Consider the following 14,172-nt stretch of genomic DNA (forward strand, 5'->3'; position numbering starts at 1 on the left):
TCGGGCATGTTGAATCACTGTCACAGCGAATGAACTTCGAGGAGTTCTGTCTTCCATTGTCGGGTGATCCGAAACCCGGGTGTCTGATCGTGAACAAGAGGATCCCGGAGCCAGGGTGTCCCGGTCTTGAATTTACCTCCACTAGGAAATTACGTGCCCGCGACGGCCTTGCGGGAGGGGATCGAGGTGGGACGTCGAGGTATGTGCAAAGTCGATTGGCTCACCTGTACGGGCCACCGCGAAAGCGTCAGTTCCTGGCCTTGAGTAGTGACGAGTCATCGTCGGATGCATGCATGTATGTGATATGTGATACCATCGGACAAGGGATGAATAGGGTTGTGTTTGGATGGTCCTCACAGTTAGAGTTAGTGTCAACAGCGATGAAATTGGATCGCCCTTTGGTCACTGTCAGTAACAATAACGATAGTCACTGCCTCTGTTGCTGGCAAGATCCTAGTTCTAGCAGTTTAGTAGGGTAATTCTCAACGGGGGGTACCGAATAGACACTAGCTAGAGCTACTCTACTAGAGGGTAGAGCTGGTTTAAAGGCGCCAATCACGTGTTATGGCAAGCGTACACGTCGAGTACCGGTCTACCTACTCGGCTAGCTTCCCGGACATGTCACTGTTCGCGCCTCTCTGTCTCGCTCGCACGGATTTCGAGCTACTAACTGTTCACTTGTGTGTCAAAAATGTCCGTTGCGAGCGAAAAATACCACAAAACACACACACACTCGTCCCATTCTTTCTGCGGGATATCTACTGCAAGTATTGAAGAACACAAAACGACGATGAAGATCACAGTTGAGGAAAACGATGAACTACGAAGATTATGAGTCTACATTGTACTCTTGGATATTCGTAGGGACTGTGGGGCTGTGATTCGTTGTGTGTGGGACAGAAGCGACTTGTCTTTTAGCAGTAGGCGATTGAACTTCTGGTGAGACGTTGTCCTTACCAGGAGTTGGATCAACAGCAAGGGACCTCTACCTACTCTTCCTTTGTCGTTGGCATTTGCGTACCCTTGCACCACCGGTTTCTAATTACATTAGTACGGGACGGATACGGATTCACACTGACACGACACAGCAACCGATAGAGTTACCGAGACTTTGCTCGTGTCGGACACTACGAGGCAGAGAGTGGGCATTCCGGCAGCGAACGAAGCGCCGACGCTTCCGGGAGAGAAACAACACCCCGTGGCCCTCGTTGTTTTACTTGTAATCGAATTGGTGGTCTTTTGGTAATGTTTCGTGGACTCAAGAAGCGACTAAGCCGTCACTCCACGGGGAGTACTAGTGACCATACTTCGCACGAGACGGTTACGTCCTCACACGGCACCAACAGGAACACCACCACGAATCGCCAACCTCCTTCCACCGCCGCGAATACCGGCACCAGCACTACTACTGCCACTGCCACTGTTGCCCACCGGTCCCACTCGTACACGGTGCTACCGCATGCGCACGTGACTCTTACGCAACCGTTACCGTCCCGCCCCAAAACACTCCCCTTTCGTCCACACCAACGCGCCTTGTGGCGACAATCCGCCGCCGATCTGGCCCAGAAGAGTACACACTTGCGGGCCTTTGACGCCTGTGTACAAGCCGCGGACGGGTCGCTGGAAGGAAGCGATCAACATGTACCTGTACCTACACATGCACACGCGTCGCCCATCGATGCGGACGGGGGACGCATCGATCCCAACACTCAACTCCGCGATTGTTCCGTTCTCGTATCGCCCGATGGGGAATTGTTGCTCCTACCGGACGTCGCTCGACAACGGGCTTTTGGATTCGTCACCCCAGTACCAGTGACATATAACGACGGCGACAACAACAACAATAATAATAATACGACGCAACCCAACACGTCACCCAGCATTTCACCCAACGAACACACTGTCAATAACCCCGCTCCTACTTCCCTGCTCGATCACTCCGACGACGAACAGAGCGAAGACGATGTCCAGGAAATTGAATTGCATCCCACCGAAGCGGGCTTTCAGGCTCTCATGGAACGCAACAAGGACGCCTACGAAGCATCCGTCTTTGTCGGACAGGATCTACACGCTACAGGTGACAAGGCACACAACGGCTTTTCCGCCAAGGGATGGTCCATCCCTGCCACATCCTGGGCCTGCCAACAAACCCAAGCCAGTCTGCAGCATTTACTTTTCTTTTGCGAAGCACTCGCCGTCGCGCACAAGGACACCTGCGCCCAACGCGCATCGGCCTGCGACAATCTACGGTCCGTCAATCCCAGTATGGGCGGACATGCCCCACAGCCCACCCTGGCGTCGGCTCCCTCACAAGTACTGGATCCCCGTTCGCACGAATTTGAACCGACCTTGTCTCGCGTCGGGCCCTTGTTACAGGGTGGGTCCAGTCTCAACGCCGTCCTCGTAGCACTCGAGCGGTACCACGCCCAAGTCGCCGATACGGATACCCAACATTGGAAAAAGGCGTCGCTGGACCCACAGGGTTTATTGCCCACACTCCAAACTTCCCTGCAAACATTCACCACCCGTATCACTCGACGACAGCAAGCCTTGGACGAAACGGCACAACGTGCCCGGACAATGGAAGACCGGCTAGTCGTTCTCAAACGACAGTCCGATCACGCCTGGAACGCCGTTTACCAGGCCGAAGACCTCGTCACGAAACGTTTGGAAGAGATACTGCAGGAAAAGTCACGACAGTACGAAAAACAACGTGTCCAGAAATTGCGGCAGGAACGCGCACAGCAGCAAAAGGAACCAGAAAAGGCGGCCACGCCGGAAGAAATATGGAATATGGTGAACGCTGCGACGGAATTGATGGAAGACGGAAACTTTGAACCCATGGAGCTTCTGTCCACTACACCGGAACCACAACCAAGCTCATCGTCACTGTTGGAAGACGATCAAAAGAACAGCGGCAGCGACAACGACGGAGAGACAACGACGAGTGAAGCATCCTCCACCAATGGCGGTGAGAAGGAAAACGGTAGTACCCGCGAAGGATTCAACATCCAAAAGATAAGGACCGCCTCGCGCGACCAGATCGAGGTGGAAGTTGGGTTGCCGGACCTCCGTCAAAAAGCAGTGGCCAGTGGGGAAGCAGTTGAAGACGCCGCCGGCACATTGCTGAATATCCTCTCCAATCTCGATACCGCCCGGCGATCGGCGCGGATCGCGGCCGAAACAGCACTGTTGGGTGCCGGCAAGGCGCAAATACATTGCGTTCGCGAATTGGTGGCATTGGAACGAGCAACGCTGGAGGAGCGTCTGCGGAATTTGGAAAACGTTGAAGTAGTTCTTGACGAGATTGGTATGCGAGACATTCGCCGAGATCTGGACAACTACATCACGGTGGACAAACGCGAACGTGGTGGTCGGAGTCACTTGGGTGACGACGATGACGGTGGCATCGCTTCTGCCTTGGCCGTCTTGAGCAGTCATGTGGATGGACACGAAGGGTCGACTTTTGAGTCTACCAAGACTAAAGTCTCGGACTCGACTGCATGTGACGCAGACGAGGACTATAATGACGAAGATGAGATCCGCACACGGATCGAGTCGTCCATTGAATCTCTGTTTCGAGCAGAAGCCTTGCCTTCTTCCGATACCTCCGAAACAGACGGTGCGCCTCATGAAGGCAAAGACTTATTGGAAGCCGTTAGTTTTCTGTGCAAAATGGCTACGGATCCTTCCTCGGCGGCGCAGATGAGGCGATCGACGATATGCTACGGATTGAACGCAAAACGAGGATCACATAGACAGATTCCAACGGCTTCGCAGTTTGACGGGCTTTGTCGCGTATGCTCCGCCATTTTGACTGGATGCAACTCGGTAGAGAATGGGGTGGCAATCGCCAAGATGTGCATGATGCTTTCGCAAACCTTCTATATGGAGGAAGAGTCCAATGCGGATCTACATCTGGAGGGTGTGGACGTTCCTGGATCACCAGGGGCAAAGGATCGAGAGAAGCGTGTCTACGTTAAGAACAAGTTAAAGAACCATGCTATCTGGATGAATGACGACTTTTGGGACGAGGCACTTAGCCAGCAGATCTCAGAATCACTGACACACAGTGGTGTCATGGCCAATTTTGACAAGCGCACACAAAATGTCAAAGCGCAATCTCGACGGAATATCGAGTGGACGCAGACGGAAACGACGAAATGGCACGATCTTAACTATACCGAACGAGTCGAGGCGGCATCGCAAGTCCAAGCCGTCGTCTTCGCGCAACTAGGAGCTCTGGCGCATTCGATGATTGAGTTCGGTTGTGGATTGAATCGCTCGTGCGCGTTTGTTCGGCGAATGGCCATTCGAAACCAGCTCCCCAGTTCGCAACGGGCGATTTTGTTGCAGCACCTGATGGCCCGCAACGATTTGGACCTCCAAGAGGACAAGGCGTTGTCCAGAAAGGAACAGTTGATAGACAGCTAATGTTCAGTAGAACAAACCTCTATATTTTTGCTAGTTTTGCAGTTGCAGTAGAGAGCCAATTGTCTCTCGTACGCTTCGCTTAAATTTGTTTTTCAATGAACAGTCACACTTTCACGGAGCATTGATTGATCTTAACAGTAAATACATAGTGTCTGCACGTGAACTTGGCAGTGACAGTGAATAGATTTCACGATTGTGATTTGACCGTGAAATTTCGAACGAGAGGCAAAGAACGAGAATTTCTGAAAATTTCTTCCGAGAGGTAAAATCATTAGAGTGGTTCCTTTTGGTGCTAATCTCTTTCCCCTTATCAGCTTTCTCCCTTATCAAAGAAAAAGCGAGACGCGAGCGAAGCGTATGTGAGTGAAGGGGGTGCGCCGTCAGCATCGGAAGGACCGACTATTATGGCGTTCACTTCGGACGAAGCGCTCGGTCTTGGCTTCTTGCTCAGCAGTTTGCTCTGTCTCGGAACATGGCCGGCTTTGCTGCGCTTGTGCTCTATGACCCCTCATAGTAACAGCAGCAATAGTAGTCCTGCCACACGAGTATCGTCGTCATTGTCACCCACGCCAAGAAATTTATGTCACGTGTACATGGATTACGCCACGACGTACTTTCTCATTTCTTCAGTTCCGCTGCTTGTTGACTTGTATCATCGAGAAAAGCTGTTGAAGCTTGCCGAAACGACGGCATCGTCTTTTGTTCCTCCGCAACTGATCTTCGTTGCCATGCTAGGCGGTTCGCTTCTCAGCCTTGGAAATTTGTCACTACAGTGGGCCACCGCAGTGTTTGACGCATCCTTGACCACCGTTCTGGCCTTGCAGGCCTCGCTTACGGTTGTCTTGGGTACCACGTTAAATTATCTCTTGGAACCATCGCAAACTGCCCGCCCGCGCGTACTGGGCGTGGGTGTTGGGGTGTTTTTGCTGGCGATTGGTCTGGCCACTCGAGCTCAAATCGTGTACAGTCAAGAGAAACGATGGGTACGGCTCCGTCGAAACGATTCCGATTGGAACACCATTGAAATGGAGCCACCACACCATACGTCAAATATACGGAAACCCACAGGATCTATTGCGGCAAAGACAAACTATGGATCTGAGCTAGAATCATCCAGTCTCACTAATTCTGAAACGGAGCACGGCGACGGCACCATATTTTCGGACAGAAACCCAGTATCAATCTGCTCCACCAACAAGTCGCTGTTACCACTGTCCAATGAACACACTCTCGCTCTACAAAAGGACTACAGTCTAATTTCTAAACCAATGTGGGGTGTTGTCGTTGCAACCGCCGGTGGTCTATGCTTCGGCTTTTTTAGTCCCTGTTTCAACATTGCCGTCAACGATCCTTTCAATTGGCGGCATCTGGACGACACCAATACGGATTGTACAACACCGGAATATTTGGCCACAACAGCTGGTCTCTCGGTCTCCCGGGCAAATTTTTGGTTCAGTCTCGCGTTCTGGATGGCTAGTGCCCTGGGCAACGTAGTCTTATTGTCCTGGCAACAGCGTTCGGTTTCCGTATATCATGTTGTACTGGACTATGTTGCGGTCGATGCAGCGGCCGACCGTGTTTGGGCCTGGTTGGCAGGTGTGGTGTGCGCGCTGGGCAACGTTTTGCAGTTTCAAGGTGGACAACGGGTGGGATACGCTACTGCCGACTTGGTCCAGGCCTATCCTTTGATATCAACCATCTGGGATATTTTTCTTTTTGGGGAGTTTGCTACGGTTCGAATGAAGTCCCACCTGGGTTGTTTGTTGCTCGGAATGTACGCATCGTATTTGGCCGGCATCTTTTTACTTGCGGCTAGCTCCATGCAAGAATGACCATTAGTACTATACCAATACAGGGCTGGACACAGTTGGTTGTTTATCAGAACCCAATGGTCACAGGATTTGATTTGCATTCTCACATCGCGTCGGGAATGGCAAATTTTTCCACAATTTTGGTTGTCACTACCCTCTTTATATTCTTTAATTTTGTATCTAAACATGAAACGCTAGCTGAATCTGATTCAATAGCTCGATCACTTATTGTGCATCCCCTCTTTCTCTCAGCTTTCGGTGCCCGTGACAGTATTTTTGAATTACACGGTCGTGCTGGGCACTTCACTGTATCCTTCACGACGACGGCTGCCGCAGAACTTATTCCAGACGAATCCTACCAGCACGGCAACGAGTGCCCCGGCCCCTCCAGCCATCACTAGAGATCCGTAGGTAAAAGGCGGATCCGGACAAACCACCGGTGCCGCGGTGGGCCAGTGAGTGGTCGGAAGTGGCGTAGGCTGCGCCGTAGGTGCCGGCGCAATCCAATATTCACACGCCTTTAGATCGTAATTCCACCAACCGTTGCCACAATCTGGCGGTGGACCCGGGGTTGGCGACAGGGTCGCGTCCCCCAAGAGAAAATCGTTCACGGGAGGATTGAGACAGGCGAGCTGAGCCGGAACTTTATCGTGTAAGGAAGGGAACAGTCCCGCCGCTGCAACGTTCTTGAGAGCCAAAAGCTGCGCCGGACGATCGATGACCTCCAGATCGTCTTTGTCGTTGCTACCGCCATACAACTTCCAGGCAGCGAATGACCATCCGAGTCCGTGTTCGTACGAAACGAGTTGCCGTGCGGCGAAACTGGCGCGGTGACGGTGCCACCAGGCAGAATCTACCGTTTCGTCAAATCTTCCACACTGCCCGTAATCGACAAAGTCGTTGCTGTCGGTGCTATTCTGCAAGACACAGTTATCAATGGCGAGATCGAACCCGTATGCGACCATGGCCGGAACGCGACGGAAGCAAGCCGTGTATTCCAATGGCGACCGCGCGATGCAGGATGTCGCTTCGTGATAAAAGAGCTTGCTCCGGTCGTCCATCGATGTGGAACTAGCAATATCGGCGACGGTAGTGGTGTGACCGAAATCCAGGGCCACAAAGACGTTTTCGTCCGGAACAGTGAAGTATTTGAGTTGTCCCTGATCCAAAGGAATAAACAGCTTGAGGGAAGTTTCAGCGGCTCGCGCCGCCCGCAAGGATTGTAACGAGGGGAGCGTCAAGGCGTAGAGGTTTTCTTCCACCGCAAAGTGCGCCGCCGCCGTAACGGCATCGTCGTTGTCTTTACCAACGAGTACCAGAATCGTTTCGAGACCGGCCTTGGCGGCCGCACGGATTGTTTGGGAGAGTAAGGCCTTTTGCTCATCGGCGTGGCTACTGTCCTTCTTGGCGGTAACGTCTCCCACCAGGGCCGCAGAAAAGACGTCGAGGGGGACAGGAATTTGAACAGTATTCAATCCGAGTTTCACCATATCGTCAAAGTCTTCCGGTTCATAAAATTTGGTGGCTTGCTTGAGGGTCAAGGGCTTGCCTCGGGTAATGGTGGGAGCGGGTACGAGTAGACCAGCCAACGTGACACTACGAATGGTCGGTAACGTATTGACGGGATCACACTGCAACGTTGCCAACCCACCGACTTCGCAGGCGTACGGATCCTGATCTACATTTGGGGAAGAGTGGTAGACCATTTTGATAAAGTAGTCGAGCACCGTAACGGTTTCCGCTGCCGTCAAGTTTCCCGCTGCGAATCCTTGGGAAATGGCGTTGGCGTCTTTGATGTGGATCACGGATGCTTTCTTCTCGTGATGGGTCGTGTTGCTACGATTTGTATTCTTTTTGTCGCGACTGCTACTGAGGTCCAGTCCAGCGAGCGTCGCAATATTGTCCGGAAAAGCCGTGCAGCCCCACGTGTGCGCGTCCCCCGGCGTATCCAGGACAAACGCTCCGCGATTGCGTCCACAGAGCGTGGCGAAAAAGGACAATCCCAGATCCGCCATGTCACCGATCGTCTTGTCGTTCACGACGGTTTGATCCAAGACGCATGTCACGGCACCGGGAGCGGAAGTCTTGGACGAAACAGTCATTGTGCAGCGTTACGGAACAGTCGGACGATGGACACGAGGATGAGGATGAGCGACACTACTCTCTACTGCCACTGAACGTTAAAACCTACGAGGAAACCGCGCAACACAATACAAGGCAGCAAACAGAACGTCTGACTAAGAGTAAATGGAAGTTACAGCGAATTGGACTGGACGTGGGTAAGTAAGAGCTCTTCGGATAGCCGGTGGTCTTGTGGATCGATTCCGAAAGATCGTTTTGGCTGTGCGGACCCGAACGGATACTTTTCCTACACGAATGAGTACCGGATCCGCATTCGGATCGGTCGTGAATGCAACTGCAATCAACGAACGAACGAAAATTTTCGCGTTGAACACCCTCTTTCGACGTCCTACTGCTACCCTTTCCCAACACACCGAGCAAGGAACAGGATTTATAGTAAATACACATCTTGGCTCCCAATCGACTCGATGTCTAGCTGGATGCTTTCTATTGCGAGATGGCCCAAACCAATTTGGTAAATCGTTTTATTGGTACGGCTAGTAATATTAGTTAGCGCGTGGTGCGCACGCCAAAGTGTGATATTGCGATGAATTTATCCCTGATTCAGGATCCCGAATCACGAGACACGAGTTCATTGAAAAATCACTACGTTTATCCATTTTGTCAAAATGTCACATAAAATCTATCATCGCTAAGAATTTGAAATCTGGTCCATTTTAGAGGCTAAATGTCTCTATGTACCTTTCCCTATCTACGTTCCGTAGAAATTTAAAACGCACGGCGACCTACCAAAGAAAGCGACCGTCGCTGATCTGATCGATACTCTCGCTTGCTCGGCTGCAGAATATCCGTCCTCCACGATCATCTTTTGATCCTACAGATGCTCGATCTAGAAGTGTACTACTCCGTCTAGACCCTACATCCTTTTCAAAGACAGCCGTCCTTTTTCATGCGTTTGGGCTTTGCGATTGCGCTCGCCTATGTATCGGCCGTACCGACTGAGGCAACGTTCGAACGTCACGTCGCTAGTCGTGTGCGGAACAACCCAAACGTAAGATACCGACAACACACAGTCGAAAACGCAATACTGGCCAAGGCGATTCCATTGAAACAGTACGAAGCGAATCTCGCAACCAGGGGTATGGGTATCGATCGTCGTCTCGAACAAGGTCAGAATGCGAATCAAGGGGAAGGGCAACAAGCGGACGACTACTACATGGGCGACGACGAAATGTACAGTTTCAGTGGATACTCCATGAAGTTTGCCAAGTGCCAACCTGTGCAGTACTTTTCCGAAAACGCCATTCATGCCGGAGAGCATTCCCCCATGATTACCGAGGATATTGTCGTTCTGCGCATCTGTCCGCAGAAATCATGCTCCAGCTCTCGAGAATATGGCTGCCACTACAACTACGCCGAGTATGCTCTACAGCTAACCGACTATCTGTCCATTATGCTCAAATACAGCGCACAAAAGCGGGACTACATATGCGACTTTTGCAACAACTGCCTCGGAAGCAATGGCAGCGCCAATCGGCGTAGTTTGAACGAAGGTGAAGGCGACGGAAACGGAGAACAGCAAAATAATCAAGATCAGGATCAAGCCAACAATGGACAACAGGGCCAGGGTGACGGTCAAGACAATAACGATAAAGATGATGAACAACAACAGCAAGATCAAAACGACCAACAGAAGCAGAACGAAGAGCAAGGCGAAGAGAACGACGACGTTGATACAGATGACGCTACCGGCGACGACGAGTACGCCAATGCTTGTTCCGATTGGGATACATACTGCTCCAACTATTCCACTCAGTGCGCTGAGAACGATGGTACCTACCTTGATTACGAAGGGTACTTGAATTACATGGATTGCTCGCAGGCGGATTACAATGACTACGCATACTTTGTTCGCCCTCGTTGCGACGGATCGAAAGGCAGTATCAAAATGGCCGTGTACTACGACAATTACTGCGTTCAGTACGCGGGCAACGAAGTCAGTGTCAAAGACCTGGGCCTTGGCTTCCGTGAAGGTGCATTTGGCGAATTTTACAGCGGATCTTGCCTTGATTGTTCCGACAGTGAGTACCCTCCGTACGACGCCAACAGTCTGATGTGCAACAATTTGCACGGTCAATCCGCAAAATGTTCCGCAGACCTCATGCACGACCTGTTCGAAAGCGAAGAAGACGACACGAGCGAATGCTCGTACATTGAAAGCTTGCGTTTTGGCACGTACGATAAGTACGGTCAATTGAATTCCGCCTTTGGCGTGGGAACTGACGACGCCCAAGTTACCACCGTACAAGCAGCCGTTTTGGCCCTATCCATTGCCCTCTGTGTCATTTTCGCCGTGTATTCCTGTTACTTGCACCATACCATGACCAACTTGCTGATCAAAAGTCTATCGCATCGGGAATTGTTACCACCCTCCCGGCACCAGTCCCGCCGCCCACGGCGTCACCACAAAAATGGCAAGCGCATTGCCAATGCGGACGATTGGGACCACGACAACGCTCGTGTGTAAACAGCGATTTCCGGCTAGTGTCGGCCTCCCAGATATTCCGATACTGTTTGTATTCGCTCTGTACTTTACTGCTCGTAAAAAATTGACTGTGACCCATAGTAGCTAGGGAATCAATCATTGTGATTCAACCCGCTGGCTTGTAGAACGGAATTCATTCTTACTCCTTCCGTGCGCAATGACGGTTTGGGTCATGATTGGCCATTGTCTTGGTCCGTCTCACTGTAGGCAGTCAGCTAACCAACGGTAACAGTCAGCTACCCGATCTCATTTCAGCGTCTGCCTGTGTCCCGCCAACCGCGACAACGACCAGACAGTAAGACTTCTTCAACCGGTGTCAGGAAATTCTGTCGGGTTGACGTCAAGGAGATTCCTTCTTGCACCGAGTCAGCAGACAATTAGGACCATCTCCAGACGTGTTTGGAGAATCTCTCCGATCAAGATCGAAAACTATGTCCCGAGCGAAATGTGCGGTCCAGAGCGCACGAATCCTTTTTCGCAACGGAAACGCCTCGTTCCGTAGAAATCTGCGTAAAAGTAGTACTCGGACCCGACAGGGACTGACGTACGAGGGTCGTGCTTGCGGAGAATAGCCTCGAGCAGGGGTAAAAAAAGTCTGTCGTTTCCACCAGATTCACACCGTTCGCGTGTTTTCACGATTTGCAGACGACAACGATACCCATAACTTTCCATTGCGCTCTTTTGTTAACACGGCTTGTGAGACAGTCTCTCTCCATCAGAGTTCTGTTTCTTATCGTTCTCGAGTTTTAATCTATTCGTTAACGCAATATTTGGCAGAGCATCTCGTCATGACGGCAGCGATAGTTCCCTCTCTAGCGCCTTCTCTTTCGTTCCATTCGGATCCATCCGTGGAAGCCCGGAAGCGGCGTCGCGAAATCATGGCTTCGCAACGCAGCATCCCCGTGACCTCCACGCCAGTGTCTCCTCCAGAGCCCGTCGTGTCCGCCTACGTTGCTTCGGATACGGCTACCATCTCGGCACCTCGGAAGAAACGCAAAGTTTCGGAAGAGGACACGAAGAAGCCGCAAATGAAGTACGACCCGGAGGTACCGATGACGAAGGAAGCGGCGGCGACCTGGAGAAGGGAACAACGTCGTAAGCGCAATCGCGAGTCCGCAGCGGCGTCGAGGCAACGTCAGCGTGATCGTATCGCCGAGCTGGAATCCGAGCGCGATGGTTGGAAAGTCCAGTACGAGGCCGTCATGACCAAGATTCGAGACCTAGAAGCCACTTCGGGAGCCGAACCCTTTCAAGTCGAGATTCGTTGCCTTTCTCCGGTCCGATCCAAGACTCCCGAACCTCAAGAAGCGCCTTCAACGGTAACTCCTCGAGCGTCTCCAACGAGTTCTACCGATATTGAGTTTCTGTCTTTTGTCAAGCAAGAGTCTCAGGATGAACACGTTTTGCTACCCTCGCATCAACCGCTACTTCCAACTAAGATGATCTCTCGACCAGCATAGTCGAACATCATTCACCCCTAATGCAGAGAATCATATGAGGGTTTCTGGTTTCCATCCACCTGCCACAGCACGACTACTCGTCGTCTGTCCTAATTTGTGTTTAGACACAAAACCCCTATTGGATGAAGAAACCCGAAACCCCGGATCAACCGATTCTCTCTTGGGCATATTCGCGATCACTCGGATCGCGAACGCCTCTAAGATCACCATTCCAGCAGTGAAGATCTCAGGCAGTAGCGCTTTTTCGACGGAACCAGCAACGACGAAGACTCCTTCGATTCCCTTTCTTGACGAAGATTTGCTCACACCCGATCCCTGCCTCTCGTTGGCTCTGCTTGAAGAGTCCACCGCGCTCGCGTTGGACAACGAAACGGAACTTGACGCGTCTCTCTTGAGTGCGGAAGATGACTCCGCCTCCGAATTTGGAGAATTTCTTTTGGACGCCGTTGATTGGCTCTGAGAGCTGCATGCATGCACGCTTTTGTAGTAGTGTTTTATCAGTATTCGCAATAGTTGCCGGACAACCACACGAGCAATTAGATTGTAGCAACTAAAAGATCTGTTTCATACCATTAGCATCTTTGCGCTTTTAACGTAGCAGGTTGTTGTAACAGGTTTTATGGGTGGTGATTCTTATGTATATGTACTCATCCTTGGAAACATGAAGAAATAGAATCAAACGATCAAGTCTTCCCAACCGAAGCAGACTGTGAAATTGATTTCGCTGTATTACAGTATCGTGAGACGATCAAAACAAACCACACGTTCATCCTCCAGCATGAGGATTTTATGTCGGTGATTCAACAAAGCAATATTGGACTGAACCACACCACAATGATCCAAGAGTTCTTTGGGAACGGAATCCAAGACAGCGGGATCCGGGATTACCAGCATAACATTCCGGCCGGGATTGTTTATTCGAAAAGTCTGGATCGCTGTCAGGGAGGATGATTCATCCATTGCGTGCTCCGGAAGCACGTAGACGTCGTGGGGTCCATCCACGTTGGGTTGCGTCCAAATCCACGGCCACACCTCCTTACCCGCCTGAAACTCGCGTAACAGAGTTGGGAGATCGTCCGCCGTGGGAGTCTCCAAGTAGACGTCAAAGTCGCACGCATCCGGATTCGCGACTGCTATTGATGTAGTCGCTGCCTCTTCCAATCGCACCGGCGTTCCCGAAATCAACCACGATGATGCGGCGGTTACACTCGCACCGACGCCAACGACAAGCCCCCGCCGCGGAATCCCCTGCCGAGCGAGACGCCCAAACGAAGCACCCCAAACCATGAAAGAATTGGCTGATTGCGTCCAAGTCCAGCGCAATTTCGGTTTAAGCCCACTGTCTCTGCCGCTTGGTTCGGTAGCCTAGGATCATCGACGATACAGTGACCAGCCTCTTTGGACGTGATCGACGAGGGTGGATTTCTCTTTTTCGCAACAGGCACAGTCAGCCTCTCGTCGATCCAGATTACCTTCGGAATGGGTTTCCGGGTTTATTTCTGCACTTATGTGGGAGATTACGGGGAAAAGACACTCACCCTCCCAGCTTATGTTAGTCATCGAGAACACAAGCTCATGGAACAAGCTCATGCGTTTTCCACAAGATTTCTGACCGAAATTGACAAGCTGACTCTGTGTAATTTCGGCAAGTCGTGCAGAACGTGCAAACCACCGAAATTTGAGAACCGGTGTCATTTTTGATTTCGCCAGATAGTACTCTAGGAAGATCGATTTGGAACAGAAAACAAATTTTGTTTATTCGAGCTCCACCAATCCGAAGCATTCGCTTTGTTGGAGGTTCCACCGGTGTCAGTCGTGATTGGCAGACAACCCAACAGTC

General features: G+C 51.4%; 6 protein-coding genes across 6 annotated transcripts; 4 read left to right on the top strand and 2 right to left on the bottom strand.

Moving 5' to 3' along the window:
* Window positions 1-1,245: 1,245 nt before the first annotated feature.
* PHATRDRAFT_43300 (predicted protein) lies at window positions 1,246-4,434 on the top strand (the record flags this gene model as incomplete). The annotated part of the gene is made up of 1 exon (XM_002177511.1): window positions 1,246-4,434. The coding sequence occupies one exon, from the start codon at window positions 1,246-1,248 to the stop codon at window positions 4,432-4,434; it is 3,189 nt and encodes a 1,062-aa protein (XP_002177547.1).
* Window positions 4,435-4,713: 279 nt separating this feature from the next.
* On the top strand, window positions 4,714-6,266 carry PHATRDRAFT_43301 (predicted protein; the record flags this gene model as incomplete). Its single annotated transcript, XM_002177512.1, has 1 exon — window positions 4,714-6,266. Exon 1 carries the CDS (start codon window positions 4,839-4,841, stop codon window positions 6,264-6,266), a length of 1,428 nt encoding a protein of 475 aa, XP_002177548.1. The 5' UTR covers window positions 4,714-4,838.
* A 122-nt stretch (window positions 6,267-6,388) lies between these two features.
* Window positions 6,389-8,509, bottom strand: PHATRDRAFT_43302 (predicted protein). Its single transcript, XM_002177820.1, has one exon. It carries the CDS (start codon window positions 8,345-8,347, stop codon window positions 6,527-6,529), a length of 1,821 nt encoding a protein of 606 aa, XP_002177856.1. The 5' UTR covers window positions 8,348-8,509; the 3' UTR covers window positions 6,389-6,526.
* Window positions 8,510-9,276: 767 nt separating this feature from the next.
* PHATRDRAFT_32487 (predicted protein) lies at window positions 9,277-10,854 on the top strand (the record flags this gene model as incomplete). The annotated part of the gene is made up of 1 exon (XM_002177513.1): window positions 9,277-10,854. The coding sequence occupies one exon, from the start codon at window positions 9,277-9,279 to the stop codon at window positions 10,852-10,854; it is 1,578 nt and encodes a 525-aa protein (XP_002177549.1).
* Window positions 10,855-11,544: 690 nt separating this feature from the next.
* PHATRDRAFT_43303 (predicted protein) lies at window positions 11,545-12,792 on the top strand (the record flags this gene model as incomplete). Its single annotated transcript, XM_002177514.1, has 2 exons — window positions 11,545-12,256; window positions 12,333-12,792. Exons 1-2 carry the CDS (start codon window positions 11,661-11,663, stop codon window positions 12,790-12,792), a joined length of 1,056 nt encoding a protein of 351 aa, XP_002177550.1. The 5' UTR covers window positions 11,545-11,660.
* A 144-nt stretch (window positions 12,793-12,936) lies between these two features.
* Window positions 12,937-13,953, bottom strand: PHATRDRAFT_43304 (predicted protein). The gene has a single exon (XM_002177821.1). It carries the CDS (start codon window positions 13,617-13,619, stop codon window positions 13,062-13,064), a length of 558 nt encoding a protein of 185 aa, XP_002177857.1. The 5' UTR covers window positions 13,620-13,953; the 3' UTR covers window positions 12,937-13,061.
* Window positions 13,954-14,172: the final 219 nt, after the last annotated feature.

The sequence above is a fragment of the Phaeodactylum tricornutum genome, chromosome 2 (assembly GCF_000150955.2).
Source record: "Phaeodactylum tricornutum CCAP 1055/1 chromosome 2, whole genome shotgun sequence".
Classification (NCBI taxonomy): Eukaryota; Bacillariophyta; class Bacillariophyceae; order Surirellales; family Neidiaceae; genus Phaeodactylum; species Phaeodactylum tricornutum.